The sequence below is a fragment of the Rutilus rutilus genome, assembly GCF_951802725.1.
Source record: "Rutilus rutilus genome assembly, chromosome: 6".
NCBI lineage: Eukaryota > Metazoa > Chordata > Actinopteri > Cypriniformes > Leuciscidae > Rutilus > Rutilus rutilus.
Window position 1 is genome coordinate 25,309,691 of NC_140214.1, and position 22,445 is coordinate 25,332,135.

Sequence of the window (22,445 nt, forward strand, 5' to 3'; positions counted from 1 at the left end):
AGTTCACATGTCACCTCATTAATTAGCTCATTAGTTCCCTTTATTTGCTCCATGTATTTATACCCCGTTCTCCTTCATACCCTGTCCGTTCTCGTCAGGACTATGTTGTGTTAGTTTGCTGTTATCTCCCTTATCTCCTGAGCTTTTGTCATTAAAGGCATCTTCACTGTGCGATTCATACCAACAATCAACCCAGGACAGCCCCGAAGCCTTAGAGAGAGGATGGAGGGTTCTTCTAGCATAAAATAGCCTTAGTATCCGGTCTATAAACGTGTTGTTTTTTATTTTAATACTCCCAAGTACCCTGTTCTTAAAGCAGACCGTAAAAAACTGTTGTTTTACATGTATAGGAGAGTTTTATGGAAATCTAAGCCACTAGAATGAATTGACTGAATGATTTTGGTTACTAAACTAAGGTTCTTGCCTTCACTTTCATATTTAAAAGCCAAATTTGTGAGGCTTTTTCAAATAATTGATTCAGTTCATTTAAACTACTTTTATAGTTTTCTGAATATTTCCTTTCATGCAGTGTGTAATATAGCTGTTTGTGAAAGTAAACATTCTACAAAGTTGTAAAGTCGAAAGTGCACAATAAATTAAGTTATTGTCTCCCAAAAGAAAGAATCGACTCTGAACCGCCAATACGAGTCGTTTGTGTTTCGAATCCTACTGTGTGATGGTTCTACATCACTAGAAAAGACATTTGCATAACGCCTGCCTATGTTGTACGTTGTCTGCCCGTGAACAACTTGACCAGCACACAACACGTCATTTTCCTGACGACTGCTTCTCAAATCTCTGAGTTCAACGCGGGACTCACAAAACGCTTTCTCCTGAAAGATGGACTAGTATATTTGGTCTAACTTGCTCCTCAGAATCACAACCTGTAAGTATGATTAATTAATGTTGTATATATATTTCTACCTGGTGTTCAAAATATGTAGTTTGTATTTTATATTGTGTAGGTCCCCGGCTAACCGGCTAACTCACATTAATACTGTCTTACTGAAATACTACTGCAAATCAGCTGTGGGCCACTATTACCTAAAACTGTGTCTATTAATGCAGATTGTCAGTCATTCTTACTACTTTGAGTAAAGATAAAGGGTGGAGCCAGATTTGTTTTGCAAAATTTTATGTTAAATCAATCATTCAAGTTAGTAATGTATGCACCGTTATTGATACAGTTAATGCAGTTAAATTAGAAATTTACACACACATCGATTTGTTGATGGATGTACACTTGTTAATGCTGATAGTGAGGAATTACAATTGCAACATCTCATAATGTACCTCAAAATGTGTATCACTGAGAAACGTCCTGCTCAAGTCGTCCTTGCAATGGAGGTTCGGGTTGAATAACTAGTTCTTCCAAAGTTTCGTCATCGGACTCGCACTCTGATTGATATGGTAAAATCAACGTCATCGTTACTGTCTTTACAATGTGTACAAGTGCTGAGGACTGAGGAAGCCTCCTGAGCTGAGGTTCAGTTATGGTAATGTGCCTTATGACACGCACTGTAAGCAGTAAACCAATCACAACAGATTGGGACATCTGGCCAATCAGAGCAGTATAAGCTCACGGAAAGGAGGGATTTAGAGAGACTGATTCATCCAACGAGTCGGTTGAGATTCAATGAGCAATGTGGTGATGTGCACTGTATATTATGAGAAAATGAAAGTGTTTTTTGACCTTTGATGCATGTAAACCTGTTGTAGGAGACCTCCAAAACAAAATTAGGAAACTTTAAAATAGCATAATAAAGGCACTTTAAATATGACCATTATATGCATGTATGCATAAGTGTATGTAAATGTATTTTCACTACTATTCAAAAGAATGGGGTAAGATTTGTTCAATGTTTTTCAAGTCTCTTATGCTCACCAAGGCTGCATTTATTTAATTAAAACACAGTAAAAACAGTAATATTGTTAAATAGTATTACAATTTTAGTATATTTTAAAATCAAATGTATTCCTCTGATGGCTAGGCTGAATTTCAGCAGACATTACTACATGACATCATACCCTATGTAAGCTGAGGTGTTTTGTATCATGAACAATAAGATGGTAGTAGCAATAACTAAGGTGTAATGAGACCACTACTGACTGTCAGACACGCAGAGGAGTTTTCCTGCCATTACAGCCCGTTGAATTTTCCCTGGCAGCTCTGACTGGTGCTCAGCGGCAATTGCCTGAAGGTAACTAAAAGGACATCCCAGGTGTTTTACATGATATTCACCGGGAGTGTCAAATTTGTGACAAAAGTCTTAAAACCACAGCCGGCGATACAAGTACAGTTTTCTCAAAGCAGTGTGGCAGTTAGTAATCCTAAAACAACTCATCATGTGTTCTTTGTTAACTTATAACTTGACTTGTTATCTTCAATGTATCAACGGCCTGAACCAAGGAGATGTTCCACCTGCTGAAATTGGTGTGAACATTAGACTTTCTGAAGAAAGAATCCATTTATTCCATTTATATATGTGTTCATATTACAACTTCTCAATAAAGCACTCAATCAGCTGTAGTTACTGATAAGTACAATGTTGTAGAAGTGAATGTTCCAATTAATACGGCCAAATGTGCCAAAGCTATTTATTTATTTTTTAATCCATTACAGAGAACTATGTAGATAATGAAGATAATAAAGCTGCTTCAACTGTGAGCTTCTTTCACTTTAGCTGTCAGAACACTTGAGCTCATTTAAAAGTAACAAGTTGGTCAAAACACTCTGTTAAATCAGAAATGAATCATTCAAATTAAACAGCAATAAAATGAGCAGGGCAATTTTGTGCTGTTTCTATAATGCATTGTTTTTGACCACTTCTTCCTCCCATCAACATGAACACACCCCTTCAGCACTTTAGGATTGTTTTTTAGTCCCAGAAGAGCAAAACAAAACTGCAGCAATTTTGAAAATCAGCACTTGTTTAAGCTGAGCATGAAGTTTCACCATTCTGAAAATAAAATGATGTGCCAGTGTTTTTGGAGTAAAATGATAAGCTCTCCTGACTGTTTACAAGTAATACTTCTGAGAATGACAAAACACAAAACAAGGTTGCCACACAGTTGGCAAAACTTTACTTTCAAAATGCTTTTTACAAGAAACGTGATTGCTCATTTTACTTCTGATCAATTCGAAGTTTAATGCGTCCTTGCTAAATAAAAGTATTCATTTCTTCATAATACATATTAATTTATTTATTAATTTTGTAATATATATACAGTACCAGTCAAAAGTTTGGAAACACTACTATTTTTAATGCTTTTGAAAGAAGTCTCTTATGCTCATCAAGCCTGCAGTTAAAAAAAAAAATAATAATAAAAAAACAGTAATATTATTAAATATTATTACAATTTAAAATAATGGTTCTCTTTTTTAATATACTTTAAAATGTAATTTATTTTTGTGATGCAAAGCTGAATTTTCATCAGCAAGTACTCCAGTCTTTGGTGTCTTATGATCCTTCAGAAATCATTCTAATATGCTGATTTATGATCAATGTTGGAAACAGTTGTGCTGCTTAATATTTTTTTATAACCTGAGATACTTTTTTCAGGATTATTTGATGAATAAAAAGTTAAAAAGAACTGTATTTATTTAGAATAGAAATCTTTTGTAACAATATACACTACCGTTCAAAAGTTTGGGAACAATAACTATTTTTTTTTAAAGAAATTAGTACTTTAATTCAACAAGAATGCGTTAAATTGATAAAAGGTGATGGTAACGATTTATATTGTTAGAAATGTTTTTATTTTGAATAAATGCTGTTTTTATGAATAAATGCTGTTAACGTTTTACTCATCAATGAATCCTGAAAAAAGTATTCCAAAAAAATATATTAAACAGCACAACTGTTTCCATCATTGATAATAACTGAGTATCAAATTATCATATTAGAATGATTTCTGAAGGATCATAAGACACCAAAGACTGGAGTACTTGCTGATGAAAATTCAGCTTTGCATCACAAAAATAAATTACATTTTAAAGTATATTAAAAAAGAGAACCATTATTTAAATTGTAATAATATTTCATAATATTACGTTTTTTTTTTGTTTTTTTGTTTTGTTTTTTTTTAACCCCTTACCAGTCAGGGATCACTGGTGATCCCAGATTATTTTAGTTCAAAATATGTTTGAGCTTATATATCTCAATATTAATAACAGTCTGGTTAATTTTGAGTCTTGAACTATAAACTCTCAAGTGTTGGCTTTCTAAATGTATGTGTGTTATGTTTCTATTCAGAATTACTTATGAGCAGTAACCTTTTTATTTTGGGCATTTCATGTGTGCAGCACTTGCCAAAATTGGGGGTGACTGGTAAGGGGTTTTAACTGCAGGCTTGATGAGCATAAGAGACTTCTTGCAAAAGCATTAAAAATAGTAGTGTTTCCAAACTTTTGACTGGTACTGTATATATATATATATATATATATATATATATATATATATATATACATACATATATACACACATACATATTACAAATTAATAAATAAATTAATATGTATATATTTATATACACATACATTTAATAACTCATATAATCTCTTTATAACTTAATCTCATATGATTTGTGACATGGTTCTAATAATGATCATATCTGTAAATCCTTGCAGAATATTCTGTAATGCTTTTTTAAAAATGTTTTGGTGGTAAATGCTTTCAACAAAATTTACAAAACACAAAAACACGAAAGAATGTCCACATTATAATAAATGGTTATAACTGTATAACTGTGTTTTTTAATTAAATGATAGTTTTAGATATTTTTTTATTAATATACATATTATATTGTGTGATCGTTCTCATTCAATAAATTATGTATTTATTAGTTTAAAATTCTTGAATTTTTTCCACTTTTTTTATTGATTAATATACAGACTTTTTTTTTTGCATTGATAAGACCGTAAATAGACCCAAGGTGAATGGAGAGATAGCAAGGGAAAGGGATTGTGATATGTCTCAGACTTTACCAGGCTCATATAACAGGCTAAATTGTTGCTTTGTGGACTCAAAGATATTAGTTCTAAAATAAATAATTTAAACAGGTGCGGGAAGGAGCTGAGTCAGACTGCCAATAGTAAACATGTAGTTGACAGATCCATGGACTTTTTTTCCAACACTAGGTCAAAATTTAGATGAATGTACCTTCTTTACGTTTCTCACCATTTTTGATCACTATTTGGTCTTCACTAGATCATTTAAAATGGTCCCGATGTGTGACAAATTAAATTTGAAAAGTGCATATAATGTATTAAAAGGTCAAAAAAGCGAGGTACTGCTGTTTAAAGTAGTCATTCTGATGATAAACTGTTTTGTTATTATCTGGAACCGCCACATAGATCTGAATCCACAGAATTACTAAGTTCCCAGAGTTCCCAGAAGACTATACAGAAGTAGAGTACATAAAAGATCTTTACAGCAGTTTTGAAAACGTCTATTCTGTCTATATACAGAAACATGCTGAAGACAAAGACACCTACCTGGGTCTTCTTGTTTCCGAGGTGTTGTCTTTCTCTGTGAAATAAGAGAGGAGAGAGAATATCATTAACAGATTCTATGCAATATGAACACACTCAGCTATTATTATCTTTTAGCAACACTGGTAAAAATATTGTCAAAATGATTTTACACACTGACACAAACGATCTAACAATGATTCTGTCTTTCCTATTTAAGACAGCATTCTGTCAGTACAGTAAACATACTTTTAAAGGACAATAAAACATATACTTCAGACTGCATTACTCAACAATTTTCCTCTTCTTCCAAATGTACATAGAGGAAGATCATGTTATATCACAGTCTGGAAATGGCATGGATTATGTTTGAAGTGTACAGTATGGACAGTCAGTTTAGATTAAGATGAATGTCGGTTATCTCACCTGTGCTTTTTGAACAGCAACATCTGAGATCATAATGAGAGAGTAAAAGAAAAACTGTAAAGTCAGCAAAAGGCTGTACATGTACAAATTACAATTCTGTGGCAATTCTGTATTTAAATTAGTTGCCATATATCTAGAGAGCCACAATAAACGGAATTTTCACACAAAACACGTTTTTGCTTTTTTTTTAAGCGTGAGGCACAGGGGGAATGAAAAAAAAAAAAAAAAAAACAAGGTCTAGAGATGAGGTGAACTTCTTTTTACTCTCCCAGACACCAAACAACTATCTTTATTGCTGGATATGATCCTTGCAACAACAACAAAATAATAATAATAATAATAATACTCTTAAACTGGAAATCAATAGACTCTGAATGAAGTTGAATGAAATCCTTAATGTTATACGACTGGAGGGTATATGTTTTTTTATTCGTTTATTTGTTGGTTTTTAAGCCAAACTCACATCATTAATTTCAAACTGTGTGGCAGTACTTTCTGGATATTTCTGCAAAATAGACCTTTATGTAAAGTTCTCTATGGCTATGCCTTTCTATGCATTTGTTATGTTCTTGTTTTATTTTATTTTTATTTAGCTCTTGTTATTGTTTCTATATTCATACTCCTTGCTTTGTATATTATCTTAAAAACGTACTATAAAAATGTTTAACTATTAACTTGTGCACCATGTTTTTGGACGTGAGTGCAGTGGTCAAAATGTTTGTATTGAAAAATAAAGGAAAAGGGAAATGCAGCAGAATGCAAAAACACTGTCCCTTGAGGATGTGGTACATACCCGAATTCTGACCTTTTATTCTTATAGTAAGGGAATATTCTGTTGAGCGTATACGGGAAACCAGGTTGGAAGTTATTTAAGGAAGTGTGATTGTGTTTGTAGCTCTCTCTCTCTTGATCCTTTTTTGTCAAATATGAAATGCCAACATGGAGAAGCTCTTTACTGACCATTACCTGCCCCTCCACAGGCTCCTAGTCTTCCCAGACAGCCCTTATGAGCTCCGTTTCCACATTTAGTACAAAGATAGCCTTGGTTAAAAATTCCCCTGAAGAGCATGAGGATAGAAAAGGTCACAAGGGTCAACGCTGACATTTATTGATTTACATACACGTACCTTACATGACTATTACAGACCCCATTAAATCGACTTTTAGGCCATGCCATTTAGCTTCAATAGACCTTAGTCAGGGTAGCATCATATTTAATTTTTGACAGAAATAAAAAGAAGGCTTTGAGGAACCACTACAATTTGTTCAATGGATTATACTGTTGTTTAACAACTGCTGAAAAACTTTCAATAGATAAAAACTCCATAAACATGTTCGGCTGTATTGGCGTCCACAAGAACGTACGTTAACTTTCTGTTCGTTATAAGCGAGCTCTGCTGTTTTGTCATCTACAATTTTAAATGCTTTAAAGCAGGATGGATTCTGGTTGGCTGTCAATGTTTTTGTGTCATCAGATGGAAAAAAATCAATCTGAAAGGGATTCTAAAGACATTGTTTCTCTCTACAATAATTTAGTAAATTATTGTTATTTACAAAAAATGTATTTATTTAAATTTACAACAATCTTTATCATTATCAGTAGCATATCAAATTAATGAAAATATAAATCCTTTAGTTTAAATATGATCTTGTGAAAAGGCTTTATATAGTTCTGTTGTTTGTTTTATGTTTGTTTTGAGAATAGACATGACTTTCTTTTCCTCATTGGAATTCCTCCACAAATCAATAGAGGCAATAAAAACTACATTAAAGGGGTCAACTTATGAGTTTTCTTGTTTTCCTTTTTCTTTAGTGTGTTATGTAGCTGTTTGTCCATGTATAAGATCTGCAAAGTAACAAAGAATAAATCTGTTTGTGGGAGACTTTGAGCTATCTAAAAGAGAAGGAAGATCCAGACCTAGCTAAAACGCCTCGATCGAATCCTCACTTACCGACCTATGTCACTAGGTGGAAATATTTGCATAATGCTCCCCAAATGCTCAAAGAAAGAAGGCGTGGCTTCATTAGTGTTGTCGCTGCCATTTTGTGGAGACACTAAACCAGACCATTCTGTGTGTTTCTATGCGAAAGCAAAAGCAGCACTTTATTTGCCCTTCTGAAAGTGGACACAATTAGGACCAGTGGTTAAGATTTATTTACAACAATGCTCCAGAACAGTACAACCCAAATGTTCGTGGGTGTGCAGCGCAGTTTCCTGATGTGAACCTGGGAGAGAACAAGACTGGCTGTGTTCCAGGCGGCATTTGTCACGTTCAGCTGAACCGTGGCTTGCGTACTGCAATACGAGTATCCGATCGATCGGATTGGTCATCTGCATTTTCAGAATCCGACTCAGGCTCAAACTGATATGATAAAACTGACGACATTATTAACTGACTTTGGAAGCTGAAGCTCCATTATGGTTAGGGGCGTTACATTTCCGACACCCGCTTGAGATGTTCGGGCCAATCCCAACGCACTGGATCAGCTGGCCAATGAGAGAACACTACGCTTTTCGGAAGGAGGGGCTTTGTAGAAATCTACGCGTTTTAGAAAGTTGGGGCTACAATAATATACAGTATGTGAAAAATAATGTTTTTTTGTTTGTTTTTTACATTAAAACGTGGTAATATTATATTACACCAAATACACAAAATAATGATCTTCGAAAATAGCATCATATGACCCCTTTAAGGCAATTCTAGGATAGCATTATGCGTGTATCGTGTGTACTTAAAGCCTGTCAATCAAAATTAGAGCGTAACCCTCAGGCTGAATAACGCCAAAAGTATGTCTGCGTATTCAGCAATTGGAATATAAAGCTTACAAAATGTTTAATATAAACTAGCACTAAGACCCAGAATCTGCCCTACCGAAATTTATGGTCAGGAGCCGCTACTGCGATGCATACCAAAACCTGTAGGACAGTGGTATTTTGGAGGGTATTGGACACACCCTGTCCCATTTGTCATTTTAGGTTTCAGAAGGGTGATCGCTAGTGTCCCCTTTACTGCCGATATGCGCCTTCGATGCGCACTTTTGCAGAGGCCACGAGCTTCGCAGCAAACTTTTACCCGGCTGTCAAAGTGGCAATACATCACAAAAGCGTGGACTCGGAGGAAGATTGCGGGGTTCCATTTAGTATATGGCCTATCTCTCGCAGCCTTGTTTTCATCTGTGTCAAGTTTAATATGGCATCTACCCCCAAAACTATACTTTCAATCATGTTATACACATTTACAATGTCACTGCACAGAAAGCACAGAAAAAAACTGTGCTCATCAAGCAATTTCATAAGGTCTTTATTTTAATGATCTGACACACAATTTACAGCAGCCTCAGAAGTGTAATGACAGCTCACCTGAGAAGCATATGACAGGAGCTGCAGGTGGTGGCCATCTCGAAAGTGTGCATTCTGAAGAGGTGAGAGTTAAACGTGGCATTCTCAGGGCGAATATTAGATCTGAAATGGAAAATGGGAAATATGGAAAAAAACGATGGGGCAAAGTTGACTGATTGGAAAAATGACAAACTAACTGTGTGAGTTAAACTGCATGTTTAACTGTTGTGGCCCGTGGAGGCAGGAACCAAAAACAGATTCTGGGCACGAATCAGAGCATTGGGGAATCTCTTTGCCCAAACAACTCTAAGATTGATTCTTGCATCAAGAGAGCGGTGTGCATGCAGCAGGTGTAATTTGTTGTTTGAATGCACCTTTCAGATCATTACGCAGTCAACCACATGTATACGTGTGCGTACAGAAACACATTTTTTAAAGGGTGACATATAAATCAAGAGGGAGAGGAAACATCATTTCAGACTCTCTGCACGAGGCGTGGCGTATTCTTTTGAACTTACACAAATTCCAAATCAGAACTTTCGTTAGTTTCCCTCCTCTTCTCTCACTATTCATTTCTTTCAGCGTAGCCCTTGTAAATACACTGTGCCATCAAATCTCAACAGCATCCCAGGTGCAGAATGTCACCATGTACTAGAGAGAAGTAAGCTGCTTGACATCAAATGGCATCGATATAATCATGCTGGGTGCTATATTGAATAGAAGATGATGTGTGCAAACATTTTCTCTCTCTCTAACATAAAAAAAGCAGATGTTTCCTATTGTCATGTGCACTATTCTATTTTGAATGCAGTTTGAAAGTATGAAAGATCACCCACCCGATTTCAAATTTTCACATTTAAATAATTAGTACTTGATTTAAATTTACAAATGGTCATTTACTCGCTCTCAAAAAACAGTTATCTTAAGTTGGATCTCAACAATTTGGTTAACAGCTCAATGGAGGGGAAGATTATCAGTGAATTACTTCAATTCATAATTTCATACCTTCCAGTGCCTTTTGTGCTGTTTTTAAAGCTTGAAGGCTCTGGTTCTTCTTTATTGAATTGCACAGAGAAGAGCAAAACAAAACTTTTCTCCTTTTGCGTTCCACGGAACAAAGAAAGTTTGTGACAACATGAGGGTGAGTAAATGTGACAGAATTGTGATTTTTGGGACCAAAGTTTCAAACTCACATGGCCATCTCAAACTGGTCCAGCCATTTCTTCTTCAGCTCTTTTGTCTTGAACAGGAACTCAAATCCAATCTGCCCCTGCTGGTGGGTGAGGAAGAACCCGTAGCACCACTGCCAGAGGACAAGACAAAGCAAAATAACTGCTTAAAAGATACAAATTAGACTTTTATGTAAAGACCTATCTTTGCATTTACATTAAGACTTTTTGTAATAAGTGGCACAAAAAGTTGATGTACTGGAAAATTAAAGGGTTGTGGTGTTTGGTTTAAAGCTGTGATTGAAGATTGCGGTGAGGCTTGGTGGGTGACGGGGGGAAAGGGCTCATTTTATTTTACACGGTAATAGACAGCCAGAGGCAACCTTGGGTGAGTGGACACATTCATCAGCAACTATTCAGTGTGTATGTGAAAATGTGTATGTGTGTGTGCTGTGCATAAGTACATTTGTGGCATAGCATTTATGCAGACTACATTCGCAGCATCCCATCCTTGCCTCTGTCCAGGCCAGTGTTGTAAAACTAAAACTATTAAATATTATTTGTAGTAACTGAAATAGAGCTGTAATAAAGTAAAAGTATTAGATACAAAACGTAAATGAAATTTAGAAGAGTTGCCTTAGCAACTCAAACTGAACTGAAATAAGTTGAAATACTATAATTACTAAAAGTAAAAGTGTTATACAATTAATTGAAGATAAATAGAAATTAAAATGAACAAAACACAAAAAAAGAATACTAAAACTAAAATTAAATGAAAAACTATAAAAGTAAAAGTTAGTTCAAAATATTAATAAATACTATAATAGTATATCAATAGTATTAAAATAACACTAAGTATTTCTGGCAATAGTAACTCTTATCAACAGGTTAATAACAAACCTGACAGAATCCTTAACAAATAGAGAATATGAAAATGAGCTGCCAAAGTTTACGTTAACTTACGAAATTAAATTAGCTTAATACAGTAAATACTTTTATCTAATTTAACATGAAAAGCATAATATTCTGTTCCGTGTGTTATCAAAAGACTGAAATATGAGGATGTGTTCAGTACACGTGAACAGAAAAAAAATCCATATTTTTCAATAAAAGGGGAAAAAAACCTTCTTATCAGCAAATTTATTTATAAATTAAACCCAGGTGAGACTTTAAAAGTAGCAAAAGCAGTCTTTTTATATATATATATATATATATATATATATATATATATATATATATATATATATATATATATATATATATATATATATATATATATATATATATATATATATAATTAAAGCCCTTGCAATAACTATTACAAGCTTTTCTTTCCTGCAAAAGTAAATGTGTTAAAGTAAATGTATACATTATTTGAGCATTACATAAATGTTATAATGTTTATTAATGATGGTTATTATAAAATTTTACTATATTCTTAAAGATTTTTATGTGGCCATGTCTGTGTGTTTTGTGGTTGAAGGAATAAAATCCTTCAGTATATTAAGTGTGTGTATGTGTCCTGAGGAGTGGCAGAAAGGCACTTCAAACAGAAAAGCCAGCAGGGCTTTGCTTGGCCAAGGTCTCCTTGAGACAGATTTCACCAGACCATCTGTTCAGAAGAAACCTTCCTTTTGGTTGAAAGGCATAAAAGAGAAAAAAATATCATAAGTTTAAAGACACGTCCGCATTATTTTTACATCTGTACGACTATTGCTAAGCCCCAAAAGAACATCAGAAAACCAAAGGTAACCTGAGGTTGAGCTGTCTGCCTTCACAGACTGAAAATAATAAAAAATCTAAGTACACAGTTCTGCAACCTCTATATATACACAATTTAATATGGCCACTTCTGATTCACACAACATGGAATATTCTGCAAAATGAACACAGACTTTATACTGTTTACTGTCAAAAGCAACCAAGTCTTTCTACAACAGTTGGTTCAGCATGCAGAATGTGACTTGAAATGCAGCAGCGATACATCACCATCCATCAACCCTCATAAAGAGCAGTAACATCTGTCTGCAACAGTATGCGATAGCCTGATCTGTTACACTTACCATTACAGTCTAAGGGACAGCTTGATAATTTGGTGCTTTTTTTCAGCTTGAACAGGTCTGGCTGTTAAATTTTAGGCTGTTGAATGACAGTTGACTCACAAAAACAGGCATAGTTTTCTAGTTGACAAATTTAAATGCGTGAGAAAAATCAAGCGTAGCGTCAGTTCTGACAAGTCACGTTCATAGACTGTAAAAAAATATGGCCGTAGTGTCCGCGACGTCACCCGTAGGTTTCTAAAGAGCATTTTTGAAGCCAAAAGTGGGCGGAGCCAGGCGTCGCCAGCGCGTCACCACGCGTCACTCCCGGATAACAGAAAATGGGCAAAGAGGCGGGACGTGGGTGGAGCTGTCTGGTTGCTTAAACCACGCCCGCCTAGCGCGACATGATCGCGTTTGCTCAGGCTTAGGAGCTAATGCTATATGCTACTGGCAGTACCAAGTGTGCGGCCGCACAGGGCCTTGCGCTAAAGTGACAGCTGACTTGATGATGTAAAGCCATTTTCAAGACGTTTTTCTTCATTAAATGTATCACAAATAGCGGTTTAGCCATTTTTGTAATAACATAAAAAGGGCGCTGCTAGTTGAAATCCGGATATTTGCGCGAAGAAGAACATTACTACTGGGTGCTGCCATGTGTGACATAACTGAAGAGACGAATTAGCATGTTCTTATTAATATTAGGATGCATGTTTTAATGCATGAAAAAACAAATCACATTTACAATAATTTACAAAGAATTGAAATTAAATAAAACAATTATTTCCCTGGATCTGACTGGGTGGGCAAGCTGTCACTAGGCCTAAGCCCACCCAGGCCCACCCGCAGCTCCGCCCCTGAAAGCCAATAGTTAAAGTTCATGTTTTTGCCCATCGAAATACTATAATAGTTAAAAGACATGTCTAAAAGTGAGACCATGTGTATCGTGATGCTGTATTATTCTGCTAGTTAAAAATGTATTATGCAGTAACTTAGGCTACAATATTGCTGTGAGCTTGTGCGTGTGACAGTGATTTTGACAGCATAGTCCATCTGTTCCGTGAGAGCAACGGTACCGCAGAACGAGTGTAGCCTCTATATCTATAGACGTTTTTAAATCTGAAAACTCCAAAAAGCAATGAAATTGTCAGACATCCATCAGTGCATGTTCACAGAGGAAAACAACTGGAAAACCAGCGCTGGTTGTTCTCTCGATACTCGACAACAACGGAATCCAGCGGCGTGGGCAAAGGTATAATGAGTGTATTAAATTGTATAAAATAATTTAGCACAAAAAAAGCACAAACACGACAGAGAAGCCAAGTTCAGCAGGTGAACTTAGCTGAGGTGACGTGACGCTGACAGACTGCAGACAAACGGCTAGTAGTGACAGCAGCGGCAATCCACCTGTCACTCAAGTGGCCACGCCCTTAATTATGCAGAACTTTAAGGCTTAATAAATGTTAACGGATGTTAACGGATAGTTCTATGAAAGTTGTTTTCTTTATTAACTGTTTTTAAATACTTCAGTATTATGTTCTTCATCTCATTCTTCCTATAAGAAATGTACATGGAGAGCAAAGACAGCAACAAAAAGGGCAACACCGCATAAATGGCCATTTCAGGAAAACAACTCATATATACACAGTATATATTTACATACAGTGTATGTATATATATATATATATATATATATATATATAATTAAAGCATATTGTAGCTGGAAAACTGCACTGAGAAGCAGTACTTCCTGGAGGTTGTTTGAACATTTGTTTTTTAGCATTATTTATTTGATCTAAAAAGGTTTTTTACACCGTGTAGTCGATCTGAAATGATAAAGACCTCAACTTTTCCTATGTACTGCATTTGAAAATTTTACTGACTTGTGAGGTTTCAAAAAGCTTACAACAGCACAGGTAATTTGCATAAAAAAGCACTTTGGTAAGTCACACCGTCCTTAAAATGGTTTGGATATCGCTAGAATATCCTACAGTATCCTGGAGGACATAAACACTTTTTACAGAGGAAAAAATCAGCAAAGACTATTCTATGACACTAACAGATCAAAAGAGATCTAAGGGAGAGTTATGTTGAGCCATGTGTGAAGAAGACAAGAACGCTCGAGTGATTTCTATTCTAGTCCGACCTCTATAAAACACTTCAGAATGGAACAATATGATGAATATGAGCAGATGTTGGGATCATGAGAACAATATGACTGTTTGATGTTTGGGTGACGTTTTCTGAGCCTAAAACCTCCTGTTACTATGTTTCTCACTGACCTTTCTGCTGTCCTTTTCAGTGGTGGGGTTATTTGTGATCTTGAAATGATTGAGGTCGATCACTTCCTTCATCTCATAGTTGTCCCCACGCCTCTTGCAGACGATTACAGCGACGTCGAACAAAAAAATATGTCTGCAGCATCGACACGTCATGACATGGCATGAAAGTAAAAACAGGAGTGGACTGCAGTAAAGGTTTTTGCCTTAAGCCTCACCTGTCCTGTCTACGTTTGTCCACATTTGACACCAAACGGACTTCACCGTCACCCTTCGGTCTTCCGTAAGAAAGTAAGCACTGATTCTGTGAAGGGAAGTTCATGAACAGACAGGAAAACAACGATGACGTAAGTAAAATATGTTTTTAGGAGCAGAGGGCATGCTTAATATGTACAACTTACCAAATTCTCTATGGATCTCTGATACTGATCAATCTCCCTCAGAGTCTCAACGTCTCTTTTCACCTCATTTACATACTGGGCTAAGTCCTGTTTAATGAAGGAAAAGAAAATGACCTAGATTTATGCATATCATATATACACACAATTATATGGAAAAATAATTAACTAATTAAACAGGAAAATAAACAGAAGAAGCAAAATGGTAATACAGTTTTGGTAAAAGAGAGACAAACCATTAAAATGTAGAAAAATACATTATGAAATTGATGCTTATTTTTAAACCACCAGTTCACTGAAATTGCATTGATAATACAGTATAATGAGTAATACAATAATTATGAAATTAATGAAAAATATATCCAGTATTTATCTCTCCACAGGAAATTATTTCATTTCATCCGCGAGAATAAACATCTCCAGATATCAAAAGAGGTTTTTCAAAAGACCCCACTGGGATGACGTGGATCTCGGCTGATTTCCATTTTAAAAGGAAGCCTCTGCTCAAACACTCACTTATGAGTCTAAATTAAACACACCATTTTACAGGCGGGCAGGTAGATGAGTTCAGTCCCTGTCTGAGCAACTCTCACCGCTCCCATTTGGCTAAACCAATCGACACTGAGAGTATAATTCCAACAAATTAAATCATTGCAGGCCTCTGTTCCATTACTGATCCTCACATAACCATTAATCTGCTTTCCACCTACTCTGCCAGTGAGACAGATATGAGGCGTTGACATCACTTCACGTATAGAACCCCATAATATCTCATCGATATTAAAACATTACCAAGAACATGCAGGAATGAGCTGATGTCACATTCTAAATAGAAATCAATGCTGGTATAAGTGTGAAATCTTAAAATTAGAGTTTTGTGGCTTTAAGGCCTTGTGTCCACCAAAGCATTTTTTCACGCGGCTGGCATATTTTTCCAATTGTTCTCAATGGGAGCTCTGCGTTTTTTACCGGTCGCCAAGAGTTGAAGAATGTTCAACTTTGGGTAAAACGCAGCGCTCATCACTGTCAGCCGTCCAATCACAGTGGAGAAGGGGCGGGACAAATACAACCATCACATTCTGCTTGTACAACGTCAACAGATGACAACAACAAGCATAATAACGGAACAAAATAATTTAAAACAAGAGCCAGAGCAAATACTTTACATTGTACTGATATTTTTATATAGAAACAGCACAGAAACAAACAATCTAAGAAATTAGATACTAGTAACACTTCCGCAGATATTCCGTATCATAGCAAGCAAAGCGTCTCAACTGAAAGAAAAAAGCTTTGGTGGACACACAGCCTTAGTCTATGTTAGGAGCCGCACAGACAAGTCGACTAGTCGAATTTAATTATCTGCCATATAAGCCTGACGTCGACTAGTCGCAGATCATGGCCTACAGAGGGCGCAACAGGATAAGAAATCTTTGAAGTCCACTTTTACGCTCAGTTTCCAACAGTTAAAATGACAAATAAATGCATACTCTGAGAGCCCTCCACAAGATATGTTTGATTATACCATCTGGATGCTCAAAATTGATCAGGTGAACGCACGTTTTATATAGCTTATTGTACACATAAGTTAATTGCCGTTCTAAACCAACACGCTGTTGCATTGTAACGCACATACACTGTAGCTCGCACATCACGTGCAGATCGTGCGCACACAGAAACATTCAGTAGTGCAGAAATAGTTTAAATCGCTTATCGCTCTTTCACTAATTCTGCATTAATATAAATGTAGCTAATCTTTACTGTGCTACTTTATCTGTATCTGATTTAGAACGAGCAGAAATCTGTGAGAAATATAACGACACAAAGACAAAAGAACTGATAAAAAATAAGCTGTTATGTAGAAGCAATAGCCTCGTAGGCTGTGTCATATATGCCATAGCTGTGCACGAGGCGACCCGCGTTCGAGTCTCAGCTCGAGGTTCAGGCTTATTTGTTTATTAATGGCATCATCAATGACTAGTCGACTCGACTTTAATCACATAAATGTCGACTTCAAAAAATCTGAAATCGTTCAACCTCTAGTCCATGTGTGTTAGCTTTGAGGCCATCTATATGCTAGTGTACTTTTGAACATTGATGAAACTGCACAGTACTACCTAAAGTACATACCACTGGCAACCTGCTAGCAAGTAGCCATTCATGGTTCATGACAGTGACAAAACTAAAGCCCATGGGAGAGATTTGAAGAAAGACTGTAGAAAGAGAGATGGGAGAGATTACAAAAGAGAAAAGGTCAGAGGAATATAACTGAAAAAAGAAGGGTTAAGATCAGGCAAGAGCTTTAGAACCCGCATTAATATTAGAAAAGCTTTCCAGCGCAGGTGAGACAGAAGCGGGAAGGACTGAAATCTGACGCCGAGGTTGCGTTGTTTCTGCTCCATTCGTGAGAAACATTGGTTTTGCTATGTTTCACAGAACCAAGATATGCTGTTGTTGTAATGTTAGCTATAGTAAAAGGACAGTTTTGAGTGTCATTGTTTGTCTGGAGCTGGTGACTAACAATCAACTCTTCCTTATATGCGTGTACTTCTGTACTGTATGTTCATTTTTTGTTCTTCCTTATCGTTAATTTATCATCTCGCTATGATTAAGAGACATCCACTCTTGCATTGTGTGTTCGTGCATTTTTGGGGGCGGAGCAATGAAGGGAGGGGTTGTTTGGGTTGATTTCAAATATCAAGTGTTTCTCTGAAATCGCTTACTGCACCTTTAAGCATTTAATAATGACAAAAAATTGCTAATCTGTACTTTCTATACGTTTTTGCTGTAGATTCCATAAGAAATCGATACTTACTCTCATGGCATCAAGGGCTACTCGTAGGTTGCTCTTTTCTGTGGTGTCATTAGTATATTTGACCAATTCCTATATGAAAAGTGAAAGAAAAAAAAGTCAATTGTTTAAATACATCTCTTCTTAGAAGATCATGATTTTAATTTCTAAAATTAAATCTATACAACAAAGTCAAAATATCATGATGATATTGTCCAGATACCACAATGAAAGAAAAAAAAAGCCTAATTAAAACAGTGCAATCCTTGAAAAGAGAGAAGCAGTTTGGCATAATCTTTTTTTCTTGTTCATGCGGGGGGAAAACAAGACAACTTATACATTTTTATTTCATTTTATTAATGTGTTTCATCATTTTAGTTAAATTGTGGCCATGTTCTACTAATTCCCCCCCCTCGTTTGGTTAAAGTGTGGCCACGCTATCTTGTTTTTCCCCCACATCAATTGTGGGCCTCCGTACAAATGTTCTTCACTGATTATTAATATTTGAAAACCTTTTGTCAGTCAAATCAAATCATGTGGTGAGGCCTACAAAGATGAAACCATCTGAAAGCAAAGAGAATATTTCTACTCCAGTGCATGTGTTTCTTTAACTTGGAGACCCCTGTATGTCATTGAAACTGAGTCAGAATTATGTTCAGGCCCTGTTCTGTGTCACAGAATGTGGTCACATCATCATCATCAAAACTCTGGACTAGACCACTTCATTAAGGACTTGTTCTGAAAGACCCAGTGCCAAGTTTCTAATGAGCGCACCAGGTCAGTTTTGATGGGATGATGGGCATTTTGATTTGAACCAGATTTATTCCACGGTATGGAGAAAATCATCAACAGAACCTTTTGAGATCCATGCTATAACATAACTAATTAACTTGATAAACAAATCTGGCCTTTGGATTTGTGTGCAAACAGACTCACGAGCACACAAACACGCTGGGAGAGAAATGGTGTTGTTCCAAGTATGAAATCTGTGCAGCTCATCAGAAACATGCATTTGTTTTCATAGTGGAATCGAATTCTGCTGGAGAGAGACAAACAGCCCAATCGCAGCAAGTAAACAAGGTGAGTAGAAAGTTCAGCACTCTTTCCAGATTTACATTCTGACCCTAGCCACTGCTGTGACTTTGATGGAAGCTCAAGCATGTGTGTGTGTGTGTGTGTGCACGTGCACGTGCAACTAGACTCAGGTGTGTGTATATTCCTAAAAGTATTGGAGGTATAATGCAGAGCAGGAGCTTATGGAGACCCAATTACCCACAGTACAAATGAATGAGATTTCAGTGTTCGTCTCTTCAGACATTCATCTGTATTTTGGTCTCAAAACTCACTGCTAGTGGTGATCCGTGCTTCTGCAGACACCATGAGCTTCGTAAGACCAATTATTTATTCATTTTTTTATCTGCACTGTCATTTTGCGAGTGATGAACTCTGAATAATTTGTTAAAACAGCGTACAATAGTCAATATCCATATCAGTTCCCATTGTAATGACTTATGCATCAACACGACGGCAAGAGATGCAAGACGAAAAGAGAATTGAAAACAACCTAAGTGTCAGACTGTATTTACTATACTTACACAATAGTGAATATGCAGTGTCTGAAACTCCTTTCTTGTTTGCTCATGTCCCATTTATTACACACTGAATGCCAGCATGACATTACATTTGCATCACATCATAAATGATGTAAAATTACATGAAATATGATCTGAACGTTTAGAGTTCAACTATTTTTCAAACTCGCATTTTAATTAGATATGAAACAACATATTTATGTGGTTCAGATCGGGTTTGTAAAAATCTGATTTTCTGTGCTTTGGGTGGCTCAGATCACAAACAATTGCAAAAATGCAACAAAAACAAAAGTCAGATACGCTACGCTATTACAAAGAGAGTATGGTTGAGTCATTCCAGAGGAAGTGGGCACAATGTGTTTGAGCACAGGGTAGCATGCACCGTCACCTGCCCCTGCTTTTGTGTGTGTTTGTGTGTGTGGCGACACGTCTCTAACACTTGTCCACACACTTCTGTTCACATGTCATCTTTGTCCTGTGGTGAAGGACCTCTCGCTTACAAAACTTTAGCATGCACTAGTGTGGTAACTGTGGTAATTATATTATTTACTTATAGGTTATGCCTACTTAAAGGGTTAGTTCACTCAAAAATGAAAATTCTGTCATTAGTTACTCACTCATGTCATTCCAAACCTACAAGACTTTCATCTTTGAAACACAAATGAAAGATATTTTTAATGAAACCAGAGATATTTCTGTTCCTCCACGGCAAGTCTATTCACCCAAAGCATGGTTCAAAACATTCATAAAGAGATCATAAAATAAACCCATATGAATTGAGTGGTTTAATTCAAGTCTTCTGAAGAGACATGATCCATTTATATGACACAGATTTCATTTAGGCTTGTATTCACATTTAAACACTGATCAGCAAACATACATAGAGCACTAAAATATGGTAAATGAAAGCTCAACAGTAATTGCTTGACATGCAAGAATGAACCTCATTGGTTCTCGAACTTCAAGCCTGCATGTTTGATCTTCCATTTACCAAATTGGAGATATTTTTAATCTCTAGATTTCATTAAAATGATCATTTGTGTTCTGAAGATGAACGAAAGTCTTATGGGTTTGGAACGACATGAGGGTGAGTAATTAATGACAGAAATTTCATTTTTGGGTGAGCCCTTTGAGAAACATGGTATTTATTAAATTAACAGTAAAACAACTGAAAAAATAGACTATGTCCATCTTGACAAAGGACCACAATTAGAAATTAGCCTATTGGCTAATACTGGCACATTTACAGAAATTTTCTTATAAATAAATAAATGAATTACTTGTGGTTTGGTCATAACACCTCCGGTGGTCACTTTAGGAAAAGTAGTTCAAAGCCACTCATATATTCACTTCAAAACTAGCCCTATTTATTCTTATTATATATTTTCTAATACAATGCATGTGATTATGAAGACAACTTTCCCTCTCCCCCTACATATGTCATATACAGATCACTTTTCAAAATAAAATTTTCCCAGTGATAAAATCAAAAAGTCCCAACCATAGATTGTAAAAAAAAAAAAAAATACAAGTCCACATGTTTTTTGGATATCCCTAATGCTCAGAAATACGTCAAAAGTATAAATGTAAAACTTTTTGTGATTGCAGTTTCACGCTGACTTTAATATAATGACCTCTTGTGTTGATTTGTGCAACCTGTACTATCAGAAATGTCTTCCCTGCACAAAACAGGAGAGTAAAACTTTCCAGCCGCAGTGATGACAAGTTCTGTAAGTTCATATAGTGAAGTGGTCACAGATGACGAGAAAACCAGCCAGACGGCGCCACCATGTGGTACATTTTAGTAGGACAATCTAAGAGGCTCATTCCAACACAGTACCGTATGCAGTTAAGATCCTCAAAAATGTGATATGCTTTCCTCTAGTGTTAATTCAAAGTCTTGAAAGAAGACAATATATAATGATAATAGTGTGGGTGTATAGGTGCATGTTACTGTACCTGAAGCAGTAGTGGGTACTTCAGCACACGCTGCATGGGAACTACAAGCAAGTCTCTCAAAGTGAATTTCCCATTGTTGGCCCTCTTCGAACATTCCTGCAACATAAAGTAAATGAAATACGAAAACACAGAAGATCTTTTAGCGCTTTGGGTATGAGAAAAGTGCATAATAAATTATAAAATGAGATGAAATATTGTAACTATGACAGAAAATGAAACAGATCTGCACCTCTAGTTTCAGTCGAACGCCCTCTTTCTCCTTACAGATGAAGTCTAACAGAGAAATGGCTGATTCCACATGACTGCAGTATTTTCCATAAAGCAGAAGCCTAAAGCAGAAAGGGTAAATGTTAGCAGAAAACACACACATCAGCAGTGTTTAATAATATCATTCTAGAAATATTAAATATTAACCAGGCCTGCAGAAATTCAACGGAAACTCTGCAGATGAACACAAAATTTGATTCTACACAAAAATCTGTCACCCCTAGCATATTTAATTCATTTTTCCTCAATATGATTGCTTTGTTTGAATTTTCAATAAATGTCATGTAAATTAAATAAAACAAATATAATCATATTTTGGAAAATGTATTATCATTCAGTTTATTTTTCTTACCCCATTGGCAGACTGTGTCCAAACTAAATTGTGTGAAAATGAATGAATGAATGAATGAATGAATGGACAGTGGGGTAAGAAAAATCGATTTAATTCAAATTGTATTCTCTGTAAACAAGTCTTCTTATCTTATGCAATTTTGCTTCTGAAGTAACTTGTTGTATGGATGTTTAGATGTTTTCACTGAAAAATACGATTAAGATACTTATTAATATGTGCTTGAATGTGGTTTTATACTTTTCTTTGTAAGTAATGAAGATCTGGTGGAGGTTTTCTGCGTTTTTATTTTGAACAGAGTCTTGAATCTCGGCCATTAGGATTTTGTGAACTTTAACCAGGTCCTGTAAAGTGCACACACAC

At 35.9% G+C, this 22,445-nt stretch overlaps 1 protein-coding gene across 4 annotated transcripts in view; it reads right to left on the reverse strand.

Annotated features, from left to right (window-relative positions):
- Positions 1–22,445, reverse strand: part of vav3b (vav 3 guanine nucleotide exchange factor b) — a 48,941-nt gene that overhangs the window by 14,631 nt on the left and 11,865 nt on the right. For 3 of the 4 annotated variants that reach the window (XM_084410216.1, XM_084410215.1, XM_084410213.1), the window contains 12 exons: positions 22,323–22,426; positions 21,696–21,795; positions 21,467–21,562; positions 17,940–18,008; positions 15,128–15,214; positions 14,945–15,030; positions 14,730–14,862; positions 10,433–10,542; positions 9,261–9,362; positions 6,860–6,957; positions 5,900–5,922; positions 5,498–5,531 (listed from right to left, as the gene is read on the reverse strand). In XM_084410216.1, the coding sequence (XP_084266342.1) occupies positions 5,498–5,531; positions 5,900–5,922; positions 6,860–6,957; positions 9,261–9,362; positions 10,433–10,542; positions 14,730–14,862; positions 14,945–15,030; positions 15,128–15,214; positions 17,940–18,008; positions 21,467–21,562; positions 21,696–21,795; positions 22,323–22,426 (1,042 nt within the window). The remainder of the gene's footprint in view (positions 1–5,497; positions 5,532–5,899; positions 5,923–6,859; positions 6,958–9,260; positions 9,363–10,432; positions 10,543–14,729; positions 14,863–14,944; positions 15,031–15,127; positions 15,215–17,939; positions 18,009–21,466; positions 21,563–21,695; positions 21,796–22,322; positions 22,427–22,445) is intronic. The other variant, XM_084410214.1, reaches the window with a different exon arrangement.